Source organism: Orbicella faveolata, unplaced genomic scaffold, assembly GCF_042242905.1.
Source record: "Orbicella faveolata isolate gen_17 unplaced genomic scaffold, um_ofav_v1 contig_34, whole genome shotgun sequence".
Classification (NCBI taxonomy): Eukaryota; Metazoa; Cnidaria; class Anthozoa; order Scleractinia; family Merulinidae; genus Orbicella; species Orbicella faveolata.
Genome location: NW_028301563.1, coordinates 27,113,822 through 27,127,346, shown reverse-complemented (window position 1 = coordinate 27,127,346; position 13,525 = coordinate 27,113,822). Strand labels below are relative to the sequence as shown.

Below are 13,525 nucleotides of genomic sequence, written 5' to 3'. Positions count from 1 at the left end.
CATCTCGAAATCTCGGAAGCTTTTCTGACGAGTCACGAAGTCTCGTTTTTCATGTATTCCTTTCGATCTCGGAGTCTGCTTTTTTAGAAGAGGTTCTCCGGGAAGGTATCGCGTTTAGCGAGCAGAGTCAGTGTTGCTGAGATTAAGCATGGCGTTTACGCAAACGGCGGCAAATACGGAACTTTTACTTCCCTTATTATAGTCACTCAGCCCGCCTGCATGCTCACTTGATCAGGTTTCTGCTGACAATAACCATGCGCACGCTTTGATTCTGAAATCGCACGAAAACATGGTCGGTGGACTGTATTTTTAGCCGGTTAAGTCAAAGAATTCAAGTAACTCGATTTAGATTTTAAAAGTGGTTAGCCTAAGGACGTGCGATTGTAGTCTGGAATATAGCGGCGTGCCTAAGACGGTGTATTCTAACGTATTGTAGAATACCGTTTCGCAAAACAAACACAATATTTTACTATAATGGTCTTTGCAATAAAGGAGAACTACGTCAACTGGAGAACTTCTGGAGGTCGTAGAAAATAGAAATGTAGATATAACCTCTAAATGGCCGTTTTCACACTAGAGACGGATAATCCGTCTACGACGGGTTATCCGTCCATTACGGACAATTTGTCTTAGTGTGAAAACGGAACGGTGTTCATTTTAGACGGATAATCCGTCTATTTTTATCCGTGCGATTATCCGTCTATACAGACGGATAATCGGACGGAGGTAAATAGACGGATTATCCGTCTCTAGTGAGAAAACGGCCAATAAGACGTCTGAAAGAAAACGACTAACTGCATGCTTACTTTAATTTGCTTTACTTACATTATGTAGTGTTCTTACCGTGTGTTTGGTAATCCAACGTTTTGTTCTCCTCGTCTTTTGTAGTAAGTTACTTCACATTCGCGAGTCGTGCGCCGTGTCGCCTTCTAGAGCAAGCTAAACACTTTACTTTCACAGCAGTTGACCTGCACCTCTTTAGGACCTCTATTTTTATTCGTTCTTGTTAATCTGCAACTCTTTTGTTCTTTGAGCTAGGGGTTTTGTTTGTGTTATAGTAAATGGTTTTGGTCCGTGTATTGTTAAGTCGGTCTGTTAGACCGACGGAAACGAAACCGACAAACGGACTTCTAACAGACCGACTTGACAATACACGAACCAAAAACCGACCTATTTGACTAACAATAGACGGATCGAAACCCACCAATGACTGATGACAAACTTTGCACGAGTCTTTCAGCCAATACTATCATGGCTATACTGACCAATCACGTTCAACGGACCAGACTTATAACATCATCGACTGACAAACACTATTCAGAACTACACTCACCCGGACGATCACACTATACGAACTATTGTTTGTGTTGTTAATCTGTTGTTAATTTGTTTATTGTTTCGTTTGGCCAATTATAAAGCACCTCGTAAACGGTGCAGTTCGCCCCTTTCACAGTGCCTCTGTCTACTCAGGAGTATAAATGGGTACCTGCCAACTGTCAGGGAGCTTTACAAAATGCTCAGTAGGGGTTAACATGCGTTGAACTGCTCGTCCTTGTATGTTAAGCCACTTGACACGTGAAGACTTTACTTTTATACCACATTTTACATACAGCGAGCTTCCCTCAGCACATAGACCTGTCGGTTGAATAAACGATGCAGTTTTTTCGCAGCCATCTGCTTATTTTCAGTGGTGCTGCCTGCTCGTCTACAAAAGCTTACGAACACTAGTCAAACTTGTTCCAGTATTGAACCTAGGATTTTATCCATTTCGCGGTCGAAATTATCTTTTTACTAGGTTACTCACACAGGTGGCCTGTGCAAGAAAATAATTTGCCGGCGAATTTGGTCACGCCAGGACAGCCAGTCACTATGATACTTCATTAGTCTTTCATTGCGTGGTTAAAATACAAGCTAATACAGTTTTGGAGTAAAAGCCTTACAAACACATAAGCAAATACATATGTAGACCTCCTTTAATCGATGCTTACGGATAGCAAGAGCTAGTCAAGATACATCTTTTTTTTCTGGAGACACGAGAATAATAAGCCCGGGCGTCTTCATGAATAATCATGTATAAATATTTACAAAGTTAACAATTTACTTACATTTGCGTTTTCGCCGTTTCTTGTCCTCTACCCTCTAATCGTCCATAACGTGTTATATCAACCAGTACGGAAGGTCAAACAATATTTAGCAGCTGAAGCTAGATCGCGTAGTAAGCTCGAGAGACTAACGGATGATCACCGATGAGAAGCTACGAGATTTTTGAAGCTAGCTGACCGGAAGTTGATGACAGCACGTGACCTCCAAAGTAGTCGAAAGTCGGGTCGTGATAGGCCGTAAAAAGGTTGAAATGTTAATGCATAACTAAATAGTTAGCGTTTATCTGTGACTGCTATTTTGGTAGTTCAAATAAACTACAAGTTATTGATTGTATATTAGTTTGACTACTTCCCTAACTGAGATCTCACGTCTCATAATTAAGGTCTCGGGCTCGGTTTTCTCTGCACTGAGTCTCGGGCTCGGATTTTCCGAAATCGTTTAAGTCTCGGTCTCGAATTTTTAAACAACGGTCTCGGCGTCTCGGCAAGTCTCGGATTTTACCATTCGCCACCCCTTTTAGTGATTTGAATACCGTGACCGGCAGTCGACCCCCAAAAAATATTAAGTGTCACAAACCATGGCCTCGCTCTCTGAGCCGAGCGTTAACCAAGCGTTATACTTGCGATCTATACAGCTCTTCTGGATCGCTTTGCAGTTCTTAATCGACGTATGATAGTTTGAATTGGATGGGTTCCTTCGATTCCTTAAATTTGAGAAAAAGATGAGACTGCCGGTCATTTAGTGATTTGAAAACCTTGACCGGCAGTCGACCCAAAAAAACTCCTAAGTGTCACAAACCATGGCCTCGCTCTCTGAGCCGAGCTTTAACCAAACGTTAGACTTGCGATCTACACAGCTCCTCTGGATCGCTTGGCTCTTAATCGACATATGATAGTTTGAATTGGATGGGTTCCTTTTATTCCTTACATTTGAGAAAAATATGAGACTGCCGGTCATTTAGTGATTCGAAGACCTTGACCGGCTGCCGGTCTTTTAAAAAACGCTGTGGCTAAATGACCCCTACAAGATTCTCACGATACTGGGAGTAAAAGTTAATTATCTGATATCCATGACAAAAGAAACACTGCGGGTATTGGTCAAACGATGACAGATCAATTGATAACGCCGTTTCGCCCTACAGTTCTTGTCTTGGCATATCCCGTATACAGGAAAACGAAACTGCTACTAAAAGGAAATCAAACGTTCAGTTTACACGACAGTCGAGCTTGGTCAGGCAACTGTTTGTTAATTAGAACCGATCATGGAACCAAACAAGAAAACTTCCCTCAAATGTGGCGACGTTCTCCTCAAAGGTTCTTCGTTTCTGTCCTTTATTTCATTGTTGTTGATTGTTGCGCTGTTTTTGAGAATGGAATCGATAAACAGGAAAACAGGGGCGAACGAACTACGAATTTCTAAAGTGGAAAGCGCCATCCAGATCGGATCACTACAGTCAACAGACCAGAAAAACGACGAAATGGAAACACCAGAAAGTGAGTGCAAGCTGACACTTTTTGATCGCTATATAATACAAGATTCCAATAGAGACTGGCATGAAGTTGAGTAACTGCACGCAGGCATGTGCATCTCACAGCCTGAGCACACACTGTGTCAGCGAAAAAGCTGGCGACACTAGTTACCCATGTTGACGATTTCATATGTAGTCATGGTTCCATGGTTCCAGGCTGCAAACACCAAGTATAGGCGCATGTTTATGGAAGAGGTTTTGATGAAAACGAAACGTTAAAATCATCACGACATTTATTTACAGTACCGCCGTCACTGCACTCACAGAGATATAAAAAAAAAAATATGCATCTGGACTCGACTGACATTTTGCGTTTCTTGCGGCTTACAGTGAGACTCGTAACTTCTTGCGCCTTCTTGGGCTTAAACTTTCAACTTCTTGTTTCCAAACATTCTTGCAGGCAAACCGCAAAATACCGAATTTTCATTTCTTGCGCTCGTTTGCGTGTTCTTGTGGCGTAAGAACTTCTTGTGCATTTCTTGCGCGTGAATGAAAGAAGTAGTCTAAGATATACATGACTGAACACGAGTTACAAGAAGCGTGTTTATAACCTTACTGATCGGTTGATACTGAAACCAAAAATAGACGAAAATAGACGACGGTTTCTCACTTCTGTCTTCGTTATTTGATGCGGTGCTTTCTTGACATATACCGATGTTATTTATTTCAAGTCAGGATGTATGTAATATGTCAAAACATGCATTTTTGTTTTGGTATAAGAAACGGGTTTTAAGATTTTTAAGATCAGGGCAATGGGATTGTCCCTAGCTAGACTTGTAGGTTTGATGATATACAATCTTGTTTATAAGAGATGGCAGGAGTCAACACAGCTCAAATTGAAGTGTGTGTGTGTGTGTGTGTGTGTGTGTGTGTGTGTTTGTTTTTGTTGTTTTTTTTTTGGCTTTTTGTCTTTTTTCGAAATTGCTCTAAAAGGAAACTATCACGACTTACTGTATTAGAGTATAACTTAAGTGTCTATTGACGTTGAAGACTAAATCCGCCAACAAAATAACGAGGCTAGTTATTCTAGAAACTTTCCAAACACATCACCCACAGTATATATACAATCCGTGATGACAAAACTTCCAAATAGGCCTCTCTCCGCTTTCTTTTCGCACAAAGAAACATATAAATTCCCTATCCATTAAATTAGAAGACATGACATTCATAACGAACAATTCTAGCTCTAAGAGATAAGAATAGAATTGTAGTGTGGCTTTTCACCCACCTATACCCTCAATCAACCTCCGTCAGGGGTTTACAGTAATGTAATAAACGAAGAAGTCTCAGTATTTTTTCTTTTTCACAATGATCCTCACAGGATTCTCAGAATACTCCCCGTCGGGCACTGATCATCAAATTAAGTAAAGTTACATTCATGCCGCGAGATATTCTTGGCACTCAGAGAAAGATTAAAGTTTCTTCCAAACGGTGACAGATCAATTAACAACAATTTCGCTTTACAGTTGTATGTTTTGCCGGGTATATCCCGTCTACAGGAACACGAAACTGCTGCTAAACGGGAAATCAAACGTTCAGTTTACACGACAGTCGAGCTTGTTCCTGTTGTTCAGACAACTGTGTATTAATTAGAACCTATCATGGAACCAAACAAGAAAACTTCCTCCAAATGTGGTGACGTTCTCTACAAAGGTTCTTCGTTTCTGTCCTTATTTCCTTGTTGTTGATTGTTGCGCTGTTTTTGAGAATGGAATCGATAAACAGGAAAACAGATGAACGAACTGCGAATTTCGAAAGTCGAAAGCGGCGTCGAGACCAAATCACTGCAGACAACAGATTACAAAAACGAAATGGAAACAGCAGAGGATTAGTAAAAGTCCTTGTTTTTCTTGATTGTCAGTTTTATTATTTATTATGTACGTTTATTTAGTAATGGCAGAACCATTTAGATGTCTCTTAATCTTTATTCGGGGAAAGGGATAGTACATTTAGACACTTGAAATTATGCTGTCGCGTATTCTGAAACAAATTGTACTTGTCCGAGGTTAAGATCGCTAATTACCTCGAGTAAAAAAAAAAGCTGTTTGTGGCTACAGCGAGATGTCTCTGAACTGAATTTCTTCTTCGTTGTGATCTATTTTCAGCAGAAGAGAGATTCTACGTTGATATACGTGACTGATCAAATTACGGAAAGTCTGTTTATTAAACTTTACTGGTCAGGCAAAACTGAAACTGACCGATCGTCATGTATCACTGACAGCAAAACAACGGAAATTTGTTCTTCACGTACCGTGACTTTTATTTTTCGTTATTTAATACCACAGAGCGACCTTCAAGTTCAAAGGCTCTAAGTAAGTCACGCTGTCACGCCATTTATTTTTACCTGGGTAAAAGAAGTGAAATATTTGGCATACCGCCACGAGTTTCATACCTAATGTCGAAAATCGAAAGATTCAAACGAGCTAACTTGCATACATCGACTATTTCCCTAAAAGGAAAGGTCTGCGCGTAGCCTAGAGAAACACAATTTTCATTCCAATTTCCTGTTTCTTACAGATTCCGAAAAAACAACAAACACCAAGGTTCGTCGCAGCTTGATCTCAGTCAGTAACAAATCTCTCACCATAGAAGATGTCCGTAGTGAAATCACCAAACAGTTCAATAAACTCAAACCAGTAACATTGTGTCAGCCATCGAAGAAAGTGTGTGTCCCAGACCCTCCCGGTAAGAAAGGAAGTAAAGGTTCCCGAGGGAGACGAGGAGTGCAAGGCACCAAGGGTAAAAAGGAGTGCAAGACATCATGGGATTACTAGGTAGACACGGCAAGCAAGGAATTATGGGAAATCAAGGAATAAAAGGAGAAAAAGGCGATAAAGGTGAGAAAGAAGGGTTTTACAAATCTATTTTGAAATGTGAAATATTAAATCTATAATTCTCACCCGGATTGAGGGAAAGATCGTTTTCTCATTATCAGCTCAATTAATAAGTCACTATGGGATACATTTATCCATCTTGCAGCTCGTCTAACTGATTTAAACTGATGATAATGCACATTGCCAAGGCTGAGTCTTGCCGTTTGCTGAAAAATAGCAAATAATTCTGGAATATTTTGATAATAACTTAACCGCGTTGCCTGGAATCTAGGAAGCCTCATTTATTTCAGGCGAAGGTGAGAGCAAATTTGCCTTTTATAAGATCGGTCTCATTTATATTCCCAAATAATCTACATTGTGGAAAGAATACAGGATGGGTAATCCATTCTCGGTCAATGCTTCTCTGATAGGTTTAAACCATTTTTATATCTTAACAGGCGCTGCTGGTCCGCGGGGGATAATGGGATTGAAGGGAGATCCTGGAGAATCCATTTCATCTCCAGAAGTTACTGTATCACCTGTCACTCAAACAGTCACTGAGAACCAGACCGCTACGTTTTACTGCTCAGCCACTGGAAATCCAAGGCCTGCAGTGACCTGGAGCAAAGTTAATGAGTCACTTGGAGAAAAACTACTGTCTACAAGTGATGGCAGACTTGAAATAGCGAATTTATCTTACAGCGACACAGGAAAGTATGTCTGTGAAGCGATAAGTGCCCTGGGACAGGATCAGAAAATAACGAGTCTTGTCGTGGAAGGTGGGTCCCTGTTATTATTTTGGTGGTTTTGGATAAAATCGAACGAAATGATGCAATCGTTATAGAACTAAAAACAAACATCTATTCCAATTATCAAACCTCATGTGAGGACGTCGTCAGAATCTGACCAGTGGATTAGCCTGCGTGGCAGCCTCATTTTGCCGGACCCTTTCCCTCCTCTTCTACGGCCTGGCTCGCAGTTTACAGTGGATTAACTTAAAAATCCTGTAATCATCAAGAATCCTTTTACTCTAGTAATTTAATTGATCCCCTCTTCACTTGAGATGTCACAGGAGGTATCGTATGGACCGCAAGTATCCTGAAAATAGTTCGGCCATTTTGTTTCAAATCTGTCTTTCAATATCTGTCTTAATCTACCTCAGCCACACCTAGCCTTGTTTATGTACGATTTATTATCACTTTTCAGTTCTTTGTTGTTGTTCCACCGTAGGTAAACGAATAAAATTTCGTTCAATTTCAAAATATTTTTATGTGAATGCAACAAAGCTCCCTTAAGATCAAATTGATAGCTGGGAACAGGTAAAACCAAGAGAAAATGAGGGAAAAGACATGTTACTGTCAACTAAGAAATGACGCGCTTTTTAACTGGAAAATAAGGTTTGACAAAGCTGAGAAATGAGCTTTCATTTTAGTTGGTTGCTACGGAGAAAATAAATCATTGAAAATTTAACTGGTAACTGAGATCCCTGGACCCCCACAAAGACCCTGTTAAACGCATTAAAACATTTTGTCTTCCTTAAATGAATATGACGCACCCGTAGTATTTCTTCATCTAATAGATTTTCTCGCTTATTATGACGTTAGTTTTAATTTAACTTTAACTTGAAACTTTCATAGAGTCATCCTCTCAAAGGTTTTTCGGAAACTATTAATTCTATAAGAATAATTAATGATAGAAAGAGATGGAAAAGTGTGCGCTAGACAGTATAAAGGACGCTACCAAAATGACATGATACTAAGGCTATGAAGCCGTTGTTTCACAGCAGCTTTAAATGTCTTTAGGGATTTAATTTCCTTAGTTAAATTTATGACTCCATTCCTCCCGGGTTTCAGTTCCTCCAAATTTGTCTAAAATACCGTATCGTTTGGAAACGTTTAACGAAGGAGCAACAGCTAAACTCATCTGTGAAGCTTTTGGTGTTCCAAAACCTGTTATTCAGTGGCATCGCCCTGTTTTCGCCTTACTCAAGGGACGGAGCAGTGTCAGTAACGGAAAATTATCCATTCAGGACTTTAGACCTGAGGACACTGGAACTTACATGTGCACAGCCACAAACAAACTTGGATCCACGCGCACAATGACGGTCCTGGGTATTAATACGTTAGAGACAGGTAATATGTGCACCGTGAGTGTTTTCTGACTAACAAGTTGCGGTTTTTAGATATGCAGTTTATATAAACAATAGCGTCCATTTGACGCGAAAATAAGCTAGGATATTTGTCCGCGGACATTATCTGTTCCGAGAAGCGAAAAGTTTTCCGAGCGCGTGGCTCGAGGAAAACTGTGAGCATCGACGAACAGGTGACGTCCAATGACAAATATACCAGCTTATTTTCGCCCCAAATGAAGGCTATTGTCTTTATTATTCTCTCTTACCCATAAATTTTACTACCCAGCTTTTTCCATTCATTAACTTTTCAAGAACCTTCATTGTGTACCTGTTAGTTCCATAAATAGCTCACAGCTAATAACCATACAGGATTTGTTGTCGAGTAGGCGCGAGAGACCAAGGCCGAAAAGGATGAAAGGAATAAATGGTTCAGTCCTCGTGTACCGGTACAGAAGATCCAATACAAAAGACCAAACAATATACAACAGCTAAACAAAGGCTAGTAATGGAAGGCAGTGCAATGGTTATTCCCTCAGTGTACCGGTACACCAGGACACAACCGAATATATGCTTAATTTTTCGCCTCTCTCATTATCCTCTGGACCTCCAAAAACTCTCTCGAAGAAATAGCAGCGCCTGGACTACAGGCAATTCAGAAGCATTGCATAGATGAGCGCCTTTTTATGAAACTGCAGTTTTTTCCCTCTTGTTTTGGCTGTAGTTTGTGAGAAGACGAACGGAGAACAGGCAAACAGAGACGGCGTCTATTACGTAAGCCCAAAAAGTGCTTCTAAATTCACGGTAAGTGTCTTTATTAGCTACCAGCAATATAAATATGTTTTAGATTTTATGACAAAATATTGGAAGGAATGCAGGAATGTTTACCGGAATGTTGCCTAACCTGAGGTCTTTGAAAATTAATGTCCTAATACTTTTTTTGCTTCAGTAAAAGCGGGGTCAGAGATAATGGAAAACAGTTTGTTGAGCGGCGGCGAGCGAAGGAAACGATCTATGGCAGCTCTCAGATAGAGTTCATTGATAAACTTTTGTAAACTGACGTGCCATCTTTCTTCCTCACAGACGTATAAAAACTCTTCAGAAAACATTCAGTTGTTCTTTTTACGTTTCTTCTGTCGGTTTCGAAATTTGGTGCCACCAGCACTAGCAAGCCATTAAGGTAAAAATTGTTGTTGTTACGTAATCTTCATGAATATAATGCGTAAAATCTCGACGTTCATATTTGAAATTTTGCAGCTTTTATGGGAAACTTAACGGATACGTACCGCTGAATAATCTCATCCCGTGTGACTTGTGGCTTTTCTAAACTCGTGGATACGCGAAGCGTAAAAACGGGTTTCTTGCGGGGACTCCGATATGCAAATGTGTCACTCATTCACTCACTCACTCACTCACTCACTCAGGTGTAGACACTGTTCGTAATTAGTCGGCCCGAACGAGAGCGCCCGAGGCCGACGCCATGTTGGAATAGTAACCGAGTCCGACGCCATATTGGAATAGTAACCGTGCGGTCAGCGCGAGCCTCGCTATCGTGTTTGCGTGGTTACTACTCAAAGGATGCATCGTGCCAGCCCGAATTGATGATTTTGTAGCTTTTACACGACCATTAATGTTAGGTGTTTCGCTAAATTGAAGTGGAGTTGACTTCGAATGTTCGAATTAGTACTACGGCCAACTTGAGCGCTGAATTTCATGAGCATTTGACTCGTCCAGGCGTTCAAAATGACCAGGAGATGAGCATTTGTTTGCTGGAAAGTGACCTAATAATGTGGCAAGCTTTGATGAGAATGTGTCTTACTCGAGGACCTTAATGAACTTATATGAGCGAAACGAACACTTCTCAATGAACGAAACCAGGACAAACATCGGCACCATTATATAATATTGTAATTTCATTTTTTATAATTATTAACATCTAAACCTGAGGCCAGCCGAAATATTGTTTTGAATAGACCTTGTGTCAGCCTTGCAGTCTTTGACTTATTATCGTTTTACTTTTCAAGTTTGGCTGATTAGATCTCCTGTGAGATCCAACGTTCAATCAAGCTGGACCTTCGTTCAGAGCTTTGCAGTTTATAGTACTTACGTTTTTTCATGTTGAGTAGTCAACCGACATCGAGTTAAGTTTAGATTAAAGTTGTGTTCTCTATACTTGTCTTGTTTCTTGTAATATATTGATCTGAACTCTGAGTGGAATGTGAAATGCACATAAACTTGGAAAAAAATTCCCAAATACTTGATTTTGATAAGCTTAAATGATTTTTACCCTGTCTTGTGTTTACACTTTTGCTTCCTGATTGAAAAGATAACAAAGGGAAAGAAACACCATGTGAGCTCGTAGGAGCACATGTTTATGGGTGGACAGGTGTTTTGGATCAACACTGAAAATGCTTGCAAAAGAGGCTACTTATTTTGATGTATTTTACGTGCAATATATATAGAGACAAGCAGTTCCACATTAGAAAAGAAGTGCTGTCTCATAAGAAACCTTACGTATAGCCTTGAGTGAAATGCAATGAAAAAGGTCTGTAAGCTCGTACGACTTGAACACATGCACATTTTCCCAGCAGGCAGACAAACAACATCAAGATCTGGATGTATGTGTGTTGGGGGGGGGGGGGGGGAGTAGTCTATCAACTTTTTTGGCAGGAGTGTCCTGTGTGACCCAAGAACCCTCAGCCTTTACCACTCCATGTTGAGCTGCAATTTTGCCACCCTAGTTATTCTGTAATATGTGGGCAACGAAAGCCAACGAAAAAAGCCTACGCTTTCTGAGATAAGTGCGACCTTGCGTGGTACGAACCCCCCTTGTTTTAACAGCCTTTAAAAATACACCAATAATTAAAAGTTCGTTAACATGTTTCATCTCTAGATTACTTAATCCACGAGTTTGACCATAGGTCTCCTTTGATTGTTGTTACTGGGTCGGCATTGTCCGTAATTTCTTGTATTTCTTTTGTTGGTAGCTCACCGAATCTGTTTTTGTTTGTTTGTTTGTTTTTTTGACCACTTTTTTGTCGACGATATTTGGCTTCCCGCATTCGTTTCCACATAAGGTCAAACGCAGGTATAATGACTGGTAAACGAGATACAGTAGACCAATCAGAAAGCTAGAATTGCATTATCCGAGGTTGAGAATTTAATAAATGCAGTTAAGGTCTGCTCACAGTCAAAGATTTGTTTATGTGGTCGGATAAATGGCTCTATTAAAATCTTGATCCTCCAAATTGCACAGTGCACCGAAGTCTGCTATGAATTTTGGAATCGCTCAAGGATAATAATGATGTCGTTCTGTTCTATCGTATCCGTTTGAGCGGACCGCCCAGGTTGTCAAATTTGGGAATTTCTCGCAATAAGTCAGCTCGAATAAGTCTCTTTCAAGACCAGGATAAACAGCAGAAAAGTTTCTTCGTAACACGTTTCCCTGCAAAGTGTTCTGATCGGCTAGTCGAAACCGCCGCGCTAAAACGTCTTGACTTCCAGTGTTCCTGAAGGTTTTGGGATCTGTCCGACTGTCACTGTGGCTTTATAAGATCCTCGTGCAATTTGTGACATTTACGCTCTTTTCCGGACGCCTTGAATCCGTTTTACATTACCCACGGGAGCAGTGTTTGCTTTCTAACATCATGTAAGTTAATTAAGAGCCAATTCCTCTAAATACCGAGAATGAGATGACAGTCGCGAAGTTTTCGATTTCGAGCGTTATCTTCGTTCACTTTGCAAAACATCAGATGTTAATCGACATATTTGGTACAATGGCTGATTGTCATGCAATCCACATTTGCTGAATTGTCTGAACTGGGACCATGCACCAAACAAAGTCAAGTACTTACTCATCTAACGCCATGACAGTTATTCGGACTCGCCAAAAGAACAGCGAAGTCTTGCGGGGACTTAAACAGAGAGTGAAGTCTGTAAACTTTGTTAGAAAGAAATATGGACAACATAGTGTGATTGACGAAGAAGCCCTTGTGGTTTTCTGTCTTGCAGCTTACTTTCGAAACACTCCAAGGAAAATGATGTCACAGTATGTGTTTTATTCAGAGGTATGTGCCATATTAGGTGATAGGAAACGAACGATTCATCTGTAAATCTGGTGGTAAAAGACAGGGGCAATTGTTTCCATAAGAATTGCAAGCACACGGGTAAGAAATACCAAGGTTGAATCATCTTGTTTATGCCACAACTCAGTCAACAGTTGATCATAAAGTTTCGCCAACTGCTCGCGCTTTGTTATCATTACCTGGTCTCAGACCAGGATTTCAAGAAATGCTGCGATGAGACGATTATTTTTAAAGTACAGTGTACCTGTTTACGTGAAATGGTTGCGCTCGAATATTTACGCCAAACATGACGGATGCAACTATAATCGATTGTTCACTCAAGCTTCAAGTTTCAAAAATGTTTTTTTTTTTTCTTGAAGTCAGGTTCGGCTGTGGGTCTTAACTTCCACAAAAATTAAAACTGCCGATATTAAACGATTAATGTGTGCTACAGTTTTTACCTTCAAAAAGAAAAACATAGGCAGAAGGAAAATCAATTTCGGGCGATGTGCACGTGCCTGTGATCGAAATGTATTTGCATAACATTACAATGTATCAAAAGAAGCGTCTATTTTCATTTAAATGCAAATGTTTGCAAAAGTTGCAGAAATTAATCATGTGGTGAATCTAAAAGGAAAAAAAAAAACAAATTAAAGGCATCTTTATTGACGGAAAAGGTTTCCATTCTCTTATTTTTGTTCTTGATGAAGGTAGTTGGCCAAGGTCCATGTTGGTTTCACGAATGACGAATGTACCAAAATGTACCATACGTTTATGTCTCTCAACGAGGTACTTTTTTCGGGTCGAGGTAGAGACTTTCACACAACATAATATAGAGTATGGGCTTTCAGAAAATTTTAGTTTCAACTTCAAATTCAATGTACCAGTG

The 13,525-nt window shown here is 40.1% G+C and overlaps 1 protein-coding gene across 1 annotated transcript; it reads left to right on the top strand.

The window, feature by feature from the left end:
- Positions 1-3,272: 3,272 nt before the first annotated feature.
- On the top strand, positions 3,273-6,450 carry LOC149105538 (uncharacterized). Its single transcript, XM_089270711.1, has 2 exons — positions 3,273-3,596; positions 6,149-6,450. The coding sequence occupies exons 1-2, from the start codon at positions 3,365-3,367 to the stop codon at positions 6,403-6,405; spliced, it is 489 nt and encodes a 162-aa protein (XP_089126837.1). The 5' UTR covers positions 3,273-3,364; the 3' UTR covers positions 6,406-6,450.
- The last annotated feature ends 7,075 nt before the right edge of the window (positions 6,451-13,525 follow it).

Excerpts from the sequence above, each read along its gene's own strand:
- LOC149105538 (XM_089270711.1), top strand. The coding sequence starts at position 3,365 with ATGGAACCAAACAAGAAAACTTCCCTCAAATGTGGCGACGTTCTCCTC. Across the intron at positions 3,597-6,148 it reads CGAAATGGAAACACCAGAAA|ATTCCGAAAAAACAACAAAC; the intron begins GTGAGTGCAAGC and ends TGTTTCTTACAG.